Below are 19,538 nucleotides of genomic sequence, written 5' to 3'. Positions count from 1 at the left end.
CAACAAAATCACACAAAAATTATCAATGGAAATCAAATTTAGCAACCCATGGAGGTCTGGATTTAGAGTTACACTCAAAATTAAATTGAAAAAAAAACACTACAGGCGGATCCAACTTTGATGTCATGTCCTTAAAACAAGTCAAAATGAGGCTCAGTAGTGTGTGTGGCCTCCACATGCCTGTATGACCTCCCTACAATGCCTGGGCATGCTCCTGATGAGGTGGCGGATGGTCTCCTGAGGGATCTCCTCCCACACCTGGACCAAAGCATCCCCCAACTCCTGGACAGTCTGTGGTGCAACGTGGCATTGGTGGATGGAGCAAGACATGATGTCCCAGATGTGCTCAATTGGATTCAGGTCTGGGGAACAGGCGGGCCAGGCCATGGCATCAGTGCCTTCATCTTGCAGGAACTACTGACACACTCCAGCCACATGAGGTCTAGCATTATCTTGCATTAGGAGGAACACAGGGCCAACCGCACCAGCATATGGTCTCACAAGGGGTCTGAGGATCTCATCTCGGTACCTAATGGCAGTCAGGCTACCTCTGGCGAGCACACGGAGGGCTGTGCGGCCCCCTAAAGAAATGCCACCCCTCACCATTACTGACCCACTGCCAAACCGGTCATGCTGGAGGATGTTGCAGGCAGCAGAACATTCTCCACCGCGTCTCCAGACCCTGTCACGTCTGTCACATGTGCTCAGTGTGAACCTGCTTTCATCTGTGAAGAGCACAGGGCGCCAGTGGCGAATTTGCCAATCTTGGTGTTCTCTGGCAAATGCCAAACGTCCTGCACAGTGTTGGGCTGTAAGCACAACCCCCACCTGTGGACGTCGGGCCCTCATACCACCCTCGTGGAGTCTGTTTCTGACTGTTTGAGCAGCCACATGCACATTTGTGGCCTGCTGGAGGTCATTTTGCAGTGCTCTGGCAGTGCTCCTCCTGTCCCTCCTTGCACAAAGGTGGAGGTAGCAGTCCTGATGCTAGTTTGTTGCCCTCCTATGGCCTCCTCCACATCTCCTGATGTACTGGCCTGTCTCCTGGTAGCGCCTCTATGCTCTGGACACTACGCTGACAGACACAGCAAACCTTCTTGCCACAGCTCGCATTGATGTGCCATCCTGGATGAGCTGCACTACCTGAGCCACTTGTGTGGGTTGTAGACTCCGTCTCATGCTACCACTAGAGTGAAAGCACCGCCAGCATTCAAAATTGACCAAACCATCAGCCAGAAAGCATAGGAACTGAGAAGTGATCTGTGGTCACCACCTGCAGAACCACTCCTTTATTGGGGATGTCTTGCTACCTGCCTATGCTTTCCACCTGTTGTCTATTCAATTTGCACAACAGCTTGTGAAATTGATTGTCAATCAGTGTTGCTACCTAAGTGGACAGTTTGATTTCACAGAAGTGTGATTGACTTGGAGTTATATTGTGTTGTTTAAGTGTTCCCTTTATTTTTTTGAGCAGTGTATATACATGAATATTTAACCTTAACCCATTATCTAAAATTCAAACTACTGCAAATCATAAAACTTCTCCCTAATGCTAACTCTCACTTTAAATTTTACAACGAAACTGGAGAAATCTTAAAACTCTTCATTTCTATACGTTCTCAAAAAATAAGGGACACTAATCATCAGTTCACCACTCAGTCAAACTATAACATAAACTTTTGAATAATACTAAATAGAAATATTTATCTTAATCCTTAGTGCAGTAGTCAATCCCGTTATCATCATTCCCAAAGAAATGTTGACAATAAAAACCTGCTCTAATACAGTAGTAGCAAATTTTACCACCAAAACGGACTTTTGGGAAAGCAACACACACTGAAGACGGCTCTGTAAAAGCAGAGTCAATAGCAATGGCAGAAAAAAGGTTGTGAATGAATTGGCTCCTTGGAAATCCTCTCCAAATCAAGGAGAGGTTTAGATACCAAGTTGCTCCATACAGCTCCCCATAAAAGAGTTCATAAAATAAAAACTTCCAGGAGGTTTTGGAGCTCTGGGAGCCAAGGGGAAAATCATCTTCCTTAAGCCATCATTCAATCCCTTCAATTGACATTGGGTTTGCCTTTCTTAAGCACCTTAGGAAATTGCTCGTCACTGATATTTTTGATGTTAGGAACCTTCGAACAAATAAGTTTTATTATGCTGGGACAGTTTCCTTTTATCCTTGATTAAAGGTTACATGTAAGTTTAACCATTAAAAAGAAAAATTCACTTTTGGAAATCAGCAAAAGAAGGCCTAGAATGTTGATTGGAAAAGGTAAGGGGCCAGATAGACTTGAAACAATTTCCTGTGGTTTGAAATTTTATAACATAATATACAAAGATTTTTAAATAATTAAGAAATTCTCTGATGGAAAGCTTCATTGATTGGAAAATAAGTATATGATGAGAGGGGACTTTGAAGGTTGACTAATGGGAACCAGAGAGTACTAAATATTAAAATTAAAGGAGGGGCCCATTAATACAATTGAACTATATTATTTGACTGTTGAACGATCGTTGAGAACAAGGTACCAAGAAGTTACTCTTAAGATTGTGGCTGTCTGGTTCTCAGAATTCTGGGAGTCCTAACACCCTGTGGTCATATGATTGCAATCTGGTTCTTGGAAATCCATTTACATTTATAACCTGTTGTAGCACCCCACAATCTCTGGTGGTTTCCCCAGAAAGCCAGTGGGGAAGGTTACATGTTGCTGACATAATTGTCTTCCCACCCACCTGCTCTCTCCCAGCCCTCTGCACTCATGCCACATTGGCTACTCATGTACCCCTGTTCACCGTTCCCTACTTGTGAGATTATGGATCACTGGTTATATATTTGAGTGGTTTCAGCTTGAAATTCTGCTGATAATGAGGTATTCTTTTCCTCTTCAGGCTCTGTCATGCAGCTTAATCAATTGTCAACCTTTACTGTTTTCTGAAGATTGTGTCTTTTTTTTTTCATGTTGGTGGTTTTGTTGGTTTTGCAATTTAACGAATGCTCAATTTAAATTCATTATTCAAATGTTTTCCCTTGATTGAGTAATGCTGAATATTAACTGCAAATGGCAACACATGAATAGTTGTTTTATTAGTGCCTGGAGGTTTCTACAGATCTTCCAAATAATTTACAGCAGCATCTCAACCAATTCAAATGATCCGAAAGCAACAGCAAATTATTACAAAGATAAACAACTACTTATGTTGAAACCAGTGGAGCTCCTAATCATTACAATTGAATGCAACTTGTTTTGTTGCCATTGGGACTTATAAAATTTTTGGTCTGTGCTGCCAGGTTTAGTTGCAAGGGTAAATTAGGATTTGACACTGATGAATTAGCTACGGGAAAGTTTCCACCCCCAAATCCAGTACACCTTCTTCGGGCAAAAAATCATCATCATCCTCTTTTAACAACCCCATAATCCCTTGCAGGGTGGAATCTGGGCAACTGTATGGAGCTGAGTGTTTACTGGCCGGATGCCATTCCTGTCGCCAATGCGAGTTTTTTTCAGCAGATATATTCCCAGAGAGAGAAATATCTGCCTCTACTTAAGATCAAACTCAGAGCCTCCTTATTGTGAGGCAAGAGCTTCCACCTCTAGGCCACTGAACCACTTGCTTTGAGCTATAAATAGAGCTAATTTATCCTTGGGATGTCTGGAAAGCAGAACAAAGTCAATTTTAACCAGAACTGCACTTGTTTTTATTGGTTCCTTGAATCTCTGGTACAATTTTACTTTTCCGACTGTATCCCATAAAGCCTTGATTTTGTCTGGTAGATAAATTTTATAAAGCTGTGAAAATCTCAACCATTAATTTATGAACTTCAATCCAATCATGTTTGCTACTGATCTGGCACTAAGAATATATAATTGGCATTTGAGAAAGGAACCCAAACTTCCCAAATCTGAGGAATGTCTATACTGGAACAACAAAAAGTAGCCCAGTCTAATAATGAAAGCTTCACAAATGTTTTACAAAGCAAAAACAACACAAAACAAAACAAAAAAGTTTGCTGTCACATGTGGCAGTCTGTGTGCTTGGTGCTGTTATTATTAGATGGTTATTTCCTGCGGTCTCTTAACAGTTTTCTGGGGTGCAGGACTCAAGATAGGTAAAAGCTGCTGGTTCCAGAAGGCCTTTCAAGAATTTTGGGTCGCTTTACATGAATTCCATCTGCAAGTTCTGCCTCCTTCCTTCACATCAGTGCAAACTGCAATCATAGATGGTGCTCAAAATTTTCTCAAAAATATATCTTACTGCAGAACTTGGAAGTGCCATAAGCACGTATGACCAAGCCTAGAGAACACACATTTATTTCAATGTTAAAAGTAACAACACATCAGAGAATAGAGAACTCAAATGGATAGGTAGTCTTCTCCATCATTTACAAAAGAAGAGAATCAGGTGGCTTCATTTCCCCTGTAATTATGTACATTTTGAACATTTTAAATATATTTCATAAATTATATTTATTTTATTTTAAACTATGATTGTTTCAATTGGTTGAAATACAAAAATATTGTCCTGTTTAACCAGCCAAAATTTAAGGGACAAACTAGTTCTTTGTGGTTTGAATTGTGGCTGTGGTAGGTGTGGCATTTACATGTGTCAGCCTCCTTACCTAATTCTATATGTAAAAGGGAAAAACCATGAGCAGAATCTGTTAGGGATAACATTGTTTTACCCTAACTGTTTTGGGTAAAGATAATAAAATGATGAATCATGGTTTGTCAGATAAAGTGTATGTGACTTTAAGCTAAAGGAATGTAATTAAGGGTGCAGCTGTAAAAGTACTATATAAGCAGCAAGGCACTCTCTGGCTCTTACTGGCTGGCTTATTGAAGACTGCGTTCTTGCTGGATCGGGAGGAGAAGAAGTGTTGGATTACTTTGAAGATATTTCTCAACGGAGAGAAGATAAGTTTTGGACAGATTTATTATATGTGTACTGACACTGGCTATTCGACACGGACTTTGCAATTAGAGTATCCTCGACAAGACTTAACTGAATTTGGTATATGACTAATGGACTGTTTATAATGACTATGCTATAATTCTTAAATGGAATAAACAATATTTTTGATAGCACAAGCGTATCTGTATTTTTACTGCGTGTTAACTAGAAAACTTATCTCACACATTTACCTGTCTTCCTATCTGACTTCGCTGCACATTCTGTTTAGTTTGTTTTCCTTAACACCGTTGGGAATCCAGGCTTAACAGAATCAATCTGAAAAAAATATGCTGGTAGTATCATATGGAAGTTGTTAAGATAGCATCTTTTTTTAAAAAAAAATGCTATGGGAAAATTAAAAAACATACTTTGCAGAATAGAACAAACAAGTTAATTCTGAGGTTCGTTTATGCTATTTTTGCCTCAGAGTATATTGACCAAAACTATCTCCATATGTATTTCAGAGCCTTGATGAGCTCAAGGGTGAGGCATGACAAGTGAGAAATATGGAATTAGTTGTTCATCCTGATGTCCATATAACATAGCATTATGGTTATCATCTGCTATGAAGGAATTGTACTAAGAACATTATGCATTTTAAATGGTCTGGGGTGGTCTCTCATCTATTTTCAGCAAATACACAGTATGGTTTTAATTAGGAAAGGGTGTGGAGTCCCTATTTGCATTGGAATTTGAGCTTCATGGATTCTCAGAAGACCCTCTCCTGCCCCTCCTTTCTAAAGGCTGAAGCAGAATCATGATGAAAATAATTTTTGGTTGGTTACCAAAGCCAACCTAAATTAAAGGAGCCCTGAATATTTCACTCTGAAGACATCAGAGCTACAGAACAGGAAAATAAATAAATTTTAGATTCATGGCTGTGGTTAAACAAAACCAAAAACAAATTCTGTCAAGGGAGATAAGTAACTAGTATGAAATGGGGGCTAAGTTTATAGTTTATAGGGCATAGAGGTGAGAGAACTTACAATGAAGAGAGAAAAAAAATGTGCAGAAAACCTATGTTATGCATAGTGTGGGATGAATGGAAAAGAAAAAGGCAATTCTGCTTTCAGTATTAGTTCCCAAACTACACTACAGTGAGAACTCACCCTTGAAAACCCCTCCCCTGTGTTATGTTCCAGCATCATCTGACTCCAACATAACTAGTTGCAAATATAGACAAATATATAAACAAACACCCATGACTGGTGCAGGAGTTAGAATGCATTATTGCAGGCTAACTCTGCTGACTGCCAGCAGTTTGATTTTCACCAGTTCAAGGTTGACTCAGCCTTCCATCCTTCTGAGGTCGGTAAAATGAGGACCCAGACTGTTGGGGGCAATAGGCTGACTCTGTAAACCGCTTAGAGAGGGCTGTAAAGCACTGTGAAGCGGTATACAAGTCTAAATACTATTGCTATTGCTCACCTATTATGTAGCAATTGTCCATTCTTTTAACTATCCTATTCAGTTCTTTGGTTGTCTTCCATTCTATGGAGGTAAAAAAAAATATTCTTTTCTCCCCTGTTCTCACCCCCTTTGTGCTAAAAAATCAATTTCTTTAGCTGCTATTATTTTGTTCTTGGTATTATTTTGCTAGACAAGAGTCCTCTGAGCATTTTATCTACCTCCAGGGAATGATCCTTGTGACAGTCACCCACAACACTTTCCTCTAAAATGTATTATTATGAGGGTACAAAAAGTAGAGGACCATATTTTCCTCTAGTCCAGGGGTGTCAAACTCTATTTCATTGAGGGCCGCATAAGGGTTGTGTTTGACCTCAGGAAGCTGGGGTGGGTGTGACTGGAGTGGGCATGGCCATCTCAACATCACTCATATCAGGGCGCCTGCGGTGGCCCAAGCACTTTGCGTGCGGCTCTCCCAAACTCTGTTTTCACTGGCAGAGGGTTGCAGGAGGTTGTCACAGCAAAAAATGGAGCTTAGAAGCCTGTTTTCGCTGGGAGAGGCACCAAGGGCCAGGCCTTAGCACCCACAGGCCGGATCCAGCCTCCAGGCCTTGATTTTGAAACCCCTGCTCTAATCAGATGCCCAGATCAGCTCCGAACTCTGCTGTTTCCAGAAGACTCTATTACAGGGGTGTCCAACCTTGGCAACTTTAAGACTTGTGGACTTCAACTCCCAGAATTCCTCAGCCAGCAAAGCTGGTTGGACACCCCTGCTCTATTACTAGGACATAATAAAAATCATACTAAACAACTAAAAATATTCTAATCCAGAGCTTAAAACATTGATGGCAACACTATATTTATTTTCATATACACAGATCTTTGATGCACACCCCAAAAATTAGCACTGAAGGGGGAAAAAAACCTATTATCCAAAGGCCAGCATGTATAGTCATGCATGATTCCTGCACTGAAGACATCTAGGGTGGAAGAATAGCAGCAGAGAAATTTTATTGTTAAAAGAAACTTTAATCAAGAAGAGATTTTTTAAAATAATAATTACAATGATTAAGAATATCAATAGCATATTTTTTGCATCACATTGCCACTGTATTTTCCTGTTATTATCAAAACCAAAGAATAAATTGTAATCTTTCTTGAAACAGTGCATTTGTTGCTTTGAAATATATTTATAGAAAAGGTACTGCAATCTGGAGGGGCCAATCACATTGATTTCTCTTTATGAAAAGCTTAGCTTGTATAATGCTCTTTCTCATACAATGTGAACTTCAAGATTCATGGCAATACATATATTCCGCAATACGTAGGAAAAAATCCATTACTTTTCCTTGCTGGTTCAAAAATACAGTGCTTGGAGTTTCTCCTGTTGCCTTGGAGAAGAGGGAAGCCATATTTCTTGCCTCCATTTTACAAATTCCTTTTCTATATAATCGTAATTGATTACAACAATTTTTAAAGATCCACCAGGATTTTGGACCCTGAACAATCTGCATTAGAATCATGCCTTTAATTTTTAGCTGTGGCTGGGTAGGCTGTGTTTATTAGTGCCAAGAGGAATCCATTTTATCCATTTTTCCTGTTGAAGGCTATGGTTCTTGAACAGATTAAAGCTCATTTCTTAAGTGAATTGCATCAACATGTATTTTAAAGATTCACACTTTTTTTTATACATATGCATTCAAAACAAGTACATTATTCCTTCAGTACACATGCAAGTGGGATTCCATATAAGAATTGAATCTGCTTTGGTGGTGTAGTGGATAAATTGCTAACTCTGTATGAATCAGGAGGACTGAAAGATTTATGGCATACACTGCACTTTTACAGAATACATCACTTTGAAACAAGGCATGCATGGAGATTTTATACATTTTAGTAGACAGTATTTTATAAGCAACACAGGTTTCTTGTTTTGTGACTCACTGTTAAATATTGTCTTTTAATAAAAATGAGTCTTAGTTGCAAAAAATAAAGCTATTGTCAAAATAGTATTGGAGAATGTTTATCGTTGATCTAGTTAATCAAGTTATGGACTGCATTAGTAGACTCTTATTGCAACACCAATACAATTTCAGTGGCATGTTTCATAACTGGAACATGTTTCTAAAAGATGTCATTATCCAACAAAAAGAAGGGGAGCTTGCAACACAGAGGAAAAAGTAGCAATAGAATTTGGGGAGTGAGCATGGTAGTGGTGGATAATTAAGGTAGGTTGCATTACCAGTAAGTTCTGGCCAAAAAACACTTACAAAAGCTGCCTTGGGATGCCCATGCTTCTAGTTGATGTTATAAGGTTTAATTTTAAATGGAGAAAATTTCAAAAGATTTTAAAGTTTAAACGGAGAATTTCAGCTGCAGTTAAGTGAAGCTTCCAAGGGCAGAACCACTGTGCTTCTGGTTATAGTTACTGGTGGGAAAATGAAAGAAGGTTGCTGCAGCTAGGAGAGGTGGGCTTCCTAGTCACTATGAGGAAATTGGATACCAGGTGCAAAGGTTTTTTTTTGTTTCAGTATTCACAGGAAAACCTTGTTTTAGTAGAAAAAAATAAGAAAAAATGCATATGACGCCTTACAATGGTAACAATTTCTAATTAGTGCCTGTTTAATGGACTCCATCTTATTTTGTGAGATGCAATGAGTTTTCTCAAATGGTTGCAGAGAATTATTAAAAAGACGTTGAAATACAAGGGTCAATGAGTCAGATTTCTCTAGAGAATTCATGGATGCAAGATAAACATAAGTTAATATTTCATCTATAAATTTGATAGTCTTTAAGGTACCTAAATTGTTTGTTCTGATTTGGTTAGTTATTGTAATTCTTTTCTTTTTATTGGAAAACAATAAAAGCCTATAAAAAGGTAAGGCCAACTGAAGGTACACAAAATAGATGCAAGCTTTTTTCCCCCTTCATGGTCAACATATCCATTATTGGTTCTGTTCATTTTCATTATAGTTTCTTTGGAAATAAGAATATGTTTGAATGAGTGGCAGTCATGGTGTATTTTATTATTGGAGTATGCTAAAATGGTTTATTTCAGTATACCTTTCCTAGTGTCAAAATGTGCCATTTTTCACAATAGTGTACCAGCAATATTTTCACGGAAGCAATCAACTCTAAGCATCATCACCATATTACATTTAGTTTAACAAACTAATGCACAAGTAATTTTATTCTCATGTTGTTTGTGCCATTACCAAAATTTCATACATCTTTGAGACTTACTACATCATCATATATAGGAAATATTTAGATCATTTTTAATGATAGTGGACACATTCACAATTTTGATATATTTAATTTATACAAAGAATTTCATTCAGTGTAAACAAGCATAGGAAAAATACTTTAAGATGGTCTTTGGAACAAGAACTTTGTTTGAAATTGGTATGGAATGAAAACTACAGTTATCCTATCCTTCCCCAACTTGGCTCCCTCTATCAGTTTTGAGCCCACAATTCCCAACATGATGCTCTGGGAATAGCAATTCCATTACCTTTGAACGGCATTCTATTTGGGAATGATGGCATAATCTCTTACCATATTATAATTAAAATTAATGTTAAGAAACAGTGTGCTTTAAATCATCAAATGAAAACTATTTTTCAGCACTAAATATTCATGCTACAGTGTCTTTTGCTAAACAGCCTGTGTCACGTATAGCAATAATTTAGGAAAAACCCATTTCTCAATATCAATATATATACATATATACATATATACATACATATATATACTTTCTCGTGACTGGGAATTTTAAAAAGACATCTTGGACATAAAAATGGGTAGTGGAATATGTAAACGTTATGATATACCTGAAACACTGGAAGGAAATGCTAAATACAAGTCATATCATCACATTAAAATGTCAGGGGAAAGCACAATTTGTAGTGATTGAAGAAAAAGATTAGTCCACAAAGGCTGCTCATGATTCAACCGTCTTCTTTATTTTTCATTACTTTTCAGGTGGAGAAAATGGCCCCAGCAAAAACATCACAATATTTCTCTATTATTATCTATTAGTTGAAGATTGACAGTTTATTTTCCTGAGTAAAGTCACTGATGTTTTCAATATCTTCTTTAATTGTTCAAATAAAATAAGGCAGTTAATGATTATATCACTCAGTCTTTTTCCCTCCAGAACTGAACAACTGTTTAGTCTTTAACAGATCTGTTTTCCTAGAAATGCAAATAGTAAAATTGCCTTCAGCACCAACTGTGATCAATTGCCTTGGATTTCCTAGATGAGCAACTTGGATCATGGTAGATCCTTGAGAATCACTGATGTCAAATACCAAATTGCACAGTTCAAAATTTCTTTTCAGGCAAAAGATCTCATATTCTATTTTGATATCTTTTTTTCTGCTCAGAATTAACTTAGATGTGGTTGCAGATAATGCTGTTCACTAAATTGAAAAGAAAGTGTTTCTGATATTAATAATAGTTGCATCTGGAAAAAAAGCTTTTTTTCCCTAAGGAAGCAAGCAAATTCCATGAACAAAAAATTGCTTCCCAATTATAAAAGTGAATTTTGTGCTTCTTTTTTTTTTTCAAAAAAAAATCCAAATTTTTTGAACTCCAATTAGATCACTTTGTTTTTTCTCTAGTCCATTTGATCATAGTCTCTGGTGAACGGTACAGGAATATTAGCTTAGCATATAAATCTTCCTCTAGTTCTAATTCACCAGTCTCCCGCACTAAGAAGATATCTGTACACAGCTTTAGGATACGATCCACATTGGGAAGCTCTTCAAACATAATAGAGTGGGAGATTCCACTGAAGAATTCACGGACAAATTTTCCTATTACCAGCACAACTGAAGCATATAAACCCATGATTCTGAAAAACATGAAAGAAAACATTAACATTTAAAAATGTGCAATAATTTGAAAGGAGACAGACAGACAGAGCAGAGATGCAGCATGGCTAGATAAGGGGCATGAGATGCCTCAGGAAAGAGGTAAGCTATGGATGGGGTGGCTTGGTGCAGGCTGTGTGCAAGTGTCTCTCCCTTGAGCAGCTGAAAATTCTCCTCGGATTTTGCCAGGGATTTTCAGCCCCAAAGCTGAAGGACTTGTCCACAGCAACCTCCCAACTCACACCTCACCTTGTCTCTTCCCTGCCCTACCCGACATCTTGCACTCTTTACCTGGGACTCTGTCTACTTAATAATCCACAAGATTGCTTAATAACTGCAACTGATGATTGCAGCTGTTAAACAAAGTGGTCATGTGACATCTTAAAGACTGCTTCACTCAATGACCGAGATTCCAGGTCCATTTACAGTTGTAAGCCAGGGACTATACGTAGAGCATAAAATCGTCAACTGCCAATGATGAGTCTCAAGCAGTCCCTTGGTTGAAATTTTGCATCTCTTTTTTCCTATTTGAGTACCCCAATGGTCTGAATGATGTTTGTTTTTCCGATGGGAGGGAGCAGTTGACTTTTATATACTTATTATAAACCCTTGTCTGCTTTCAAGCTCTTCCAGCCTTCACCTCATTAATGTGGAAAAGAGTGGGCTGGATGATACTCTGTTGCCTATATTTAACCCAAATTGCAAATTGGTGGGATCAATTAGCTATGGGAGCTTTCAGCCCCAGTAAATTCTTCCATTAAAATGGAACTATCTGGATTCAGTCTCATTTCTGATTCTGTTTTATTGATGGTAAAACTACCATTAATGTTCTCATCCAGTTACAGGATCTTCTAATCGGTCACAAGGATAAAAGTGATGTGATAAGAATTGATAACGATCACCTTTTAAAATTTATGAAAGCAGAGACACCCATGTCTAAACATGTTATCAGATACGAAAGCCGTTCAGTGGTGGGGTTCTACCAGTTTCCCTGCCGGTTTGGTGATCGCACACTTCACGCGTGCATGTGCGCATGCACCTAATGTGTGCGCAGCTTTCCAAAATAAGCTGAAGCTCTGCTGCGCCAATCAGGTGAGAGGATAAAGAACAGAAAAGCACAGGGGTGAGTGGGGGGGCTGATCCTGCACTTTTCTCTTCTTTTTCCCCTCAGCTGATCGTCGGCACTTTTTTTTGCTACCAGTTCAGTGGAACTGGGCCGAACTGGTAGCATTTCACCACTGAAGCAATTGCTATAAAAAAGTAGAAAAATGTGAAGTTTGAATTGCAGTTGTTAGGAATATAAGTCACCTAACAGGTATTTGGGTTAGAAATATATAGACCAGGATAAACATTTTAGTACTATGTCTTTAAGAGATTGCAAAAACTGCAATCCAGAAACCTGGATTGTTTTAGTCTGAGTCTCAGAAGAGAGTGTGAGTGTATCTCTGTTTCCTTCTGTTGGAAAGTATTGCTGTTGTTCCATTTCTTCTAATTGACTGATATTATTGGATTTAATGTAAGTCTGATACTGAACTGTTTTTGACACTGGAATTTGATATTTGGATTATCCCTGGATGAAAACTAACTGATTTTACCTGTGAATGACTTTGGACTGCTTATTTTGGACTTTGCTTAAACCTTTCTGGAAGTAAAAACCTACATTTACTGTACAGTGTATCTGTGTACTGTGTGTGTATTATTCAAACACTTCTCTCAAATACGTCTCCCTGTATGCGCTCATTCTCCTAACGGGGAATTACCTCAACAGCAGTTTAGGGACCAATTTTAACTGGCTTGGAGCTCTTTGGAGTATATGTTCCAAATTGGATCCATAACTGCTGAACAGTGCCAGGTCTGGATGGAAGCATGAGATCCGACACACAGCAGGAATAAATCAAATGATCATAATCTAAATACTTTTTTTTATTCCTTCAGAATCTACTGAAAGCAGCATAGGCTTGTGAGAGGACCTACTTTACAGCTGTATACATCTGAATAGATGCCCATATTATGTGCATGGAGAATAGTTATGACAGACTCTTCTGGATATATTTTATCATCTAGGGCAGGGCTGTCAAACTTCTGGCCCATGGGCCGGATGCATCATGCTCTGGCCACGCCCACGCCTGGTTTAGCAAAGGGAAAAAAGTCCTGATATGTCACATGACAATGCTGTGATGTGAGTTTCACACCCCTGATCTAGAGTTTTCAGTTATCTTACAGTCTTTAGAACTTGATCTTTTTCAGCCATTCATAATAATTTGATAATTTGGACATGGTCTTCGGAGATAATGGCAATGAAACCAGTCTCCTTCAGATGATCACATGTGAAGAAAGTTTGCTTCAATATAATGTAAATATAAACAGTAATGCTCCCGAAACATAACGGCATGTCTTATATTAGATAATAATGTTAACATGAAGTATTTGCTTACCCATAACCTGCCAAAAATCCAAGACTGGGAGGACTGACTTTGTCACTGAACACTATTAGTTCCAAACTAGTTTTATTTGGCTCCAAAAATTTGTTCTTCTGGTTTAAAACCCACCATTCATGAATTTCACCGGACTTGTTATTATTGGATAGTGAAACAGTGATATCTTTAAACTTCCCACCTACAAAAAAGAAGAGAAGGAACAAAAAAAAAACCCATCCTCTTTATTAGCTATTCCAGAGGTGTCCAGCCTGCGGCCTATGGGCCACATGCAGCCCTGGAGAGCTAGTAATGTGGCCCCACAAGATCATAAACTTTAAACTTCACATTTATATGTTTATATACATTGTGTTTATATACATTGATTATATTACATATTTTATATGCTGCCCAAGACAATTCTTTTTCACTTGATGTGGCCCAGAAAAGTCAAAAGGTTGGACACCCATGAGCTACTCAGAGAAGCAAGAAAATACTTTCTCAATTTCCTACAAAAAATATGGAATCAATGACCTCACACCATACAAATGTTTCATAATTGTAAAATAATTTATGTTAGAGATAAGTTTGCCACTGCATCTGTTCTCAGTGAAGAATTAATTTAATGTCAAAATATACTTCTGTATACTGTATCTCTGAAGATTAGTGTCTAGAAAAGAGAATACCTTCTGAAAACTTAGAACTAGCCATCCTTCTTTTAAGCCTTCAGATTGTCTGATCAAGGCCTGTATCAGTATGTCTGAAAATAAAAGGAAGCAAATGAAATCCTTCTCCCTTAGCCTAACATGCTACCTTCCACTGCAGTGCTGTAGCTGAACAAGATCACTTCCTTGATTGTAAGCAATACTGCATAAGCAAAACTGTTTCAATATACAAGGCCTTATAATCTGTAGGTAGTTCTTGCTTAATGACCATTTGCTTAGAGACCTTTTAAAGTTATGATGATGTACTGTTAGCCAGTCCTCCAAATTATGTACAGCCATTTGTAACACCCCTGGTCATGTGATAAAATTTGAGCGTTTGGAAAGCTGCCTGCATTTATGACTGCCAGCATGCATTTCAACTTTTTTTTTTTATCTGCCTATCTTCTCCCTCCCTCCAGCCTTTTGGCTGGCCTTACCCTGCTGCCACTGCCTATCTCTTCTGCCCTCTGCTGACTGTTGCCATCTTCTTCGTGCTGCCAATGAGGTGTGTCCAGCAGAAGCAGCTGCTGACACTTTTGGAACGCTGCACCTGTTGCATCACCAGGCCTCCCCATTGCTTTGCAAGGCCACATGAAGGTCTCATGAAGGGCTAGCAGCTGCCTTAGTCAGGCACACCTTGTCAGGAGTGGAAGAAGATAGTGAAGGTCACGTAGGGCTGACAGGAGTAGGCAGAGGTAGGTAGTGGTGATGAAGTGCAGGGTTAGGCAGGTGGCGGGAACTGAAGCGGAGTCCAGCATGACATACCCCCCAAAAAGTGTGAGGTTCTATCTTAATGATCATAACTGGGAACCAGGAGTGATGCCACTAAATGATGCAGACATGTGGTAATTCACTTTATGAGAATTTTGTTTAGTGATGAAAATTTTGGTCCCAATTAGGGTCATTAAGCAAGGACTACCTGCAATGCAAGTTGTGATAAAATCAAGAGGGAAGAGGATACTCCCCCCCCCGAAATATAAGGAAAACCTGGTTCCACGAAGGATGCCTTTAATACCTTCTCAAGGTCATGAAAACCCTCTTATTGTCCCTTAATCAAGGCCATAGGAGATAAATCATTAAAAGATTATAGATGCAAGAAAAAACATTTCATCAGCACTTTCTGTTAGCCTTTGAGAGACCACAAAACGAAACATTTGATTTTTGGTTTTTGTTTCTCATCCCCAACCCTTAATCTGCAACATGGGAGATTCATAAATTACAAAACAATATTTTATCACTTGAAAGAATGCTGAAAATTCATACCTTCCAAGAGTTGTTTTATAGGTTTTGCAACATTATCGCTAGGTGCCTTGACGTAATGTGGATATACTCCAGCAAGCATCCTAGGTAAGGAACAACATGATTTAAGGATATTTAATAGAAATTTATTTACAATATTGTGTCATAACTGATCTTTCTTATCACATATAGTGATTGGCTAAAGTCATTCCAGCACCATTAAGCAACTTGTGATTTTAACATGTCTCCCTGGTTTCGGTTCAAAACTCTATTTGATCCACTACATTGGGTCACTATTATAATTATAAATATTTATGTGTAATTCCCAGGTGGCAAATTCCATGCTCATTTTCTTTTTAAATTTATTATTCTTCAATATAGTGAAAATTTGAGGACAGCTAGCCCATCATCAAAGTATTTTCAATTTTGGTATCAGAAGGGCAACATTTTTCTATTAAAACAAACTCTAGAACAGTTAACTGTTCATCTTCAGCTAAAACATATGAAGAATGGTTGCTGGAACTGGGTATGTCTAGTTTAATGAAAAGAAGGACTAGGGCTGACATGATAGCAGTGTTCCAATATCTCAGGGGCTGCCACAAAGAAGAGGGAGTCAAGCTATTCTCCAAAGCACCACAAGGCAGGACAAGAAGCAATGGAGGAAACTAATCAAGGAGAGAAGCAACTTAGAACTAAGGAAAAATTTCCTGACAGTTAGAACAATTAATCAGTGGAACAACTTGCCTCTAGAAGTTGTAAATTTAAAGAAGAGATTGGATAACCATTTGTCTGAAATGTTAGAGTTTCCTGTCTAAGCAGGGGGTTGAATACCTCCAAGATCCTATCCTATCTTCAAATTCTTTAAATGATTTTCTATGACACAAATACAGTAAAACTATGCCGAAAGAGTTTTTGTTGTATATACAGGTAGTCCTTGACTTACAACCACAGTTGAGTCCAAAATTTCTGTTGTTAAGCAAGTCAGTTGTTAAATTTTGTCCCATTTTATGATCTTTTTGCCATGGTTGTTAAGCGAATTGCTGCAGTTCTTAAATTAGTAACATGGTTGTTAAATGCATCTGGCTTCCCCATTGACTTTGCTTGTCAGAAGGTCATAAAAGGTAATCACATGACCCCAGGGATGCTTCTGAATTTTGATCACGTGACCATGGGGATGCTGCATTGGTTATAAGTATGAAAAACGGTCATAAGCCTTTTTTTTTCAGTGCTGTTGTAACTTCAAATGGCCAATAAATAAACTGTTGTAAGTTGAGGACTATCTGTACATGTTTCTGTGATAGTTTCCTTGATAGTACTATACAATAAAAACAACCAAGGCTACATGTGAGTGTATTTGTTGAATACATGTAGCACATACTGGTATAATCAATTCAAAAATGCTGAATGATTAACAAAAAATGGTGGAAAGACAATAGCTACCCTGTTTCTCCAACAATACGGCCTCCCCCAATAGGAAGTCCCAGCATGTTTTATAGGCATGAAATGAAATTAAACCCCTCCCCCCAAATTAAGGACTATATTAAAACATGCAAAATGGGGGGGGGGAATGGTGGGGGGCTTGCCGTTAGGAAGTACTTTTGTTGCACACCCGGATATGGTGCTGCCTGCGTTGACCCCGATACGAAGTGCCCCACCAACGCCGAGGTCAACATCCAAGCTGTCACTGCCCACCTGCCCGAAGATGCAAGGGGGGGGGGGGAATTAAGTCACCCCCGAAAAGATGGCCTAGCCATTTTTTCGGGGCTCAAAAAAAATAAAAATAAGACCCAGCCTTATTATATGAGAAACACAGTACAATACATAAACTTTTCACCATTCTTTATATGTAGCTCCAGAAGTATTATATTCCTGTTTGAAACTGGGTATTTGTTCCTCTTAAAGGCCCTTGCAGATGATTGACATGCATTTATATAAATGAAGACTCCTATCCATAAGATTATAATTCAGCAATTAGTTCAATTTAGGGACCATTATATAAGGATTTCATACCAACATGAAGGTGGAGTAATATATTTTTTCTACTGATGGAGGAAGGAAAGAAGGAAGGAAGGAAGGAAGGAAGGAAGGAAGGAAGGAAGGAAGGAAGGAGGAAGGAAAGAAGGAAGGAAGGAAGGAAGATAAATTATGGCACCTATATAATGTAAAATATTTACAAATGTAATACAATCATGATCTTTTTCTACTTTTCTATATAAGAACTAAAATCTTGTATTTTAGAATATATCCAAAAGAACTTACACAAAGTGGTTTACATGTTGATTTGGATTTTCCATCATTGCTGCAATTTTTTTTCTTGCATCAGCTGGTAGACTGTGAGATATTTTATCTGATACTGTTTCTGCTTTTGCTCCAAGAGAGATATTTCTTTAATAAATATTTTATAAAAATGCATTATTTAATCATTCAGTAACATATATTATAACATATATTAACATATAACTACTGTATTCCTCTAATTGTTATGTTCAACATAATTACTAGATAGAAGATTTTGAAATACTAATTTAATTAACAACCCTATTCTATGAATGTTTGTAATTGTTATTATTATTATATTTATTTGACACTTATCTCAGCATGGGACTACCTAGGCTGTTGTAGCTTCTATTCTCACAAATAAAATAAAACTTCAGATTTGTTCCGAGCAGCCACAATACTGTCAGAAAATTGATGCTCAGTGATAAATTAATGCTGATAATTTTCCAGGAACTAAGATTCTGTGTTAAGGAGGCTGCCTTTTCATATCTTTTACACACTTAGATAACAGAGATGCAAGGTAGCATATTTTTACTGGGAATACAAAATATTTAAACTGGGCCCCTAGTTCAAATAACCTTTATACTAAGGGTTTCGAAAACAATTATAACATCCATAAGAGTCTAAAAATCTTACAACAGTATTCACTAGCACTAAAACTAAGGTTAAATTGGTGGTTAAACAAGATGGCAGATTGACAGACAGGCAATAGAATGAATATTATACATTTTTCATTATCTCAGGTTTGTGGAGTATGCAGTTATCATATGAAGTAAATAATGCTAAAATGCATCATCATCATCATCCTTATCTCACACAGCTGGTGGGTTTCATATTCTTTCAGTGCTAATTATTTTAATGTTGAACTTTATCACTTTTGCTACATGAGGTCCAGGCCTATGATTATTGCTATTCTTTATATAAAAGAGATTATTCCAATCAATAATCTTTACCATATTTTACTTCTAACCACTTTCACATCCAGATGAAAAAGTGATGCACCTATATATTATCAATGATGTACCTTTGAATGCTCCATGAAACAACCAAAGAAAAATCAGGATTATCTGCCTTGAGCTCCTTTATCATATTTTTTCTGCTAGGAGGACTGATGGTCCATAAAGAATTTGAACTGCCTTCTAGCTGAGCAACTGTTATATCTTCTATAGCATAGTTTTCTAGAAACTGTAAAGCACCCTTTAAAAAAAATAAAAGAGAGAAGTCATCTCTATTTGTTGTCTGTAAAACTGTTCCATCAAAAGTTTCATTATTCAAAGAAGGAGGGAGAGACAAAAGATGTAGAGCCATGAGTAGTGGATGAATGAAAGAAAAAAGGGAGACATACCAATAGAATGGCAGAATGGACAAAAACCAGAAACATGGTTATTAACTGAACGGTTGGAGCACTTCAAAGCACAATACTCCACATTCTGAGAGGGAAACCCACTACTAGAAAATCATGAAACCAGCTAGCTAAGCCAAATTTTCTTTTATTTTCTCCTTTTCTCTCAAAAGCATGAGAACATAATAAATGTAACTGATTAACTAGTTTGCAGAAAATGAATGAAATATTTTTCAACTGATGAGAAGTTCAGCATTCCCATTTTACAACAGGGCAGCTACTTAAACAGACAAGCATTAATTGCTAAGTGACTGATTTAAAATGG

General features: G+C 37.8%; 1 protein-coding gene across 1 annotated transcript in view; it reads right to left on the bottom strand.

Annotated features, from left to right (window-relative positions):
- Positions 1-10,303: 10,303 nt before the first annotated feature.
- The window catches only part of PIEZO2 (piezo type mechanosensitive ion channel component 2), a 206,138-nt gene continuing 196,903 nt past the window's right edge, over positions 10,304-19,538 (bottom strand). The window contains exons 50-54 of the mRNA XM_087961504.1: positions 18,896-19,068; positions 17,854-17,979; positions 15,619-15,698; positions 13,673-13,853; positions 10,304-11,218 (exon numbers count right to left, since the gene is read on the bottom strand). Of these exons, the coding sequence (XP_087817630.1) occupies positions 10,966-11,218; positions 13,673-13,853; positions 15,619-15,698; positions 17,854-17,979; positions 18,896-19,068 (813 nt within the window). The 3' untranslated portion in view covers positions 10,304-10,965. The remainder of the gene's footprint in view (positions 11,219-13,672; positions 13,854-15,618; positions 15,699-17,853; positions 17,980-18,895; positions 19,069-19,538) is intronic.

The sequence above is a fragment of the Notechis scutatus genome, chromosome 3 (genome assembly GCF_049901735.1).
Source record: "Notechis scutatus isolate UNSWTSFEM ecotype Mainland chromosome 3, rNotScu1.2, whole genome shotgun sequence".
NCBI lineage: Eukaryota > Metazoa > Chordata > Lepidosauria > Squamata > Elapidae > Notechis > Notechis scutatus.
This window is presented reverse-complemented; position numbering and strand designations above follow the sequence as displayed.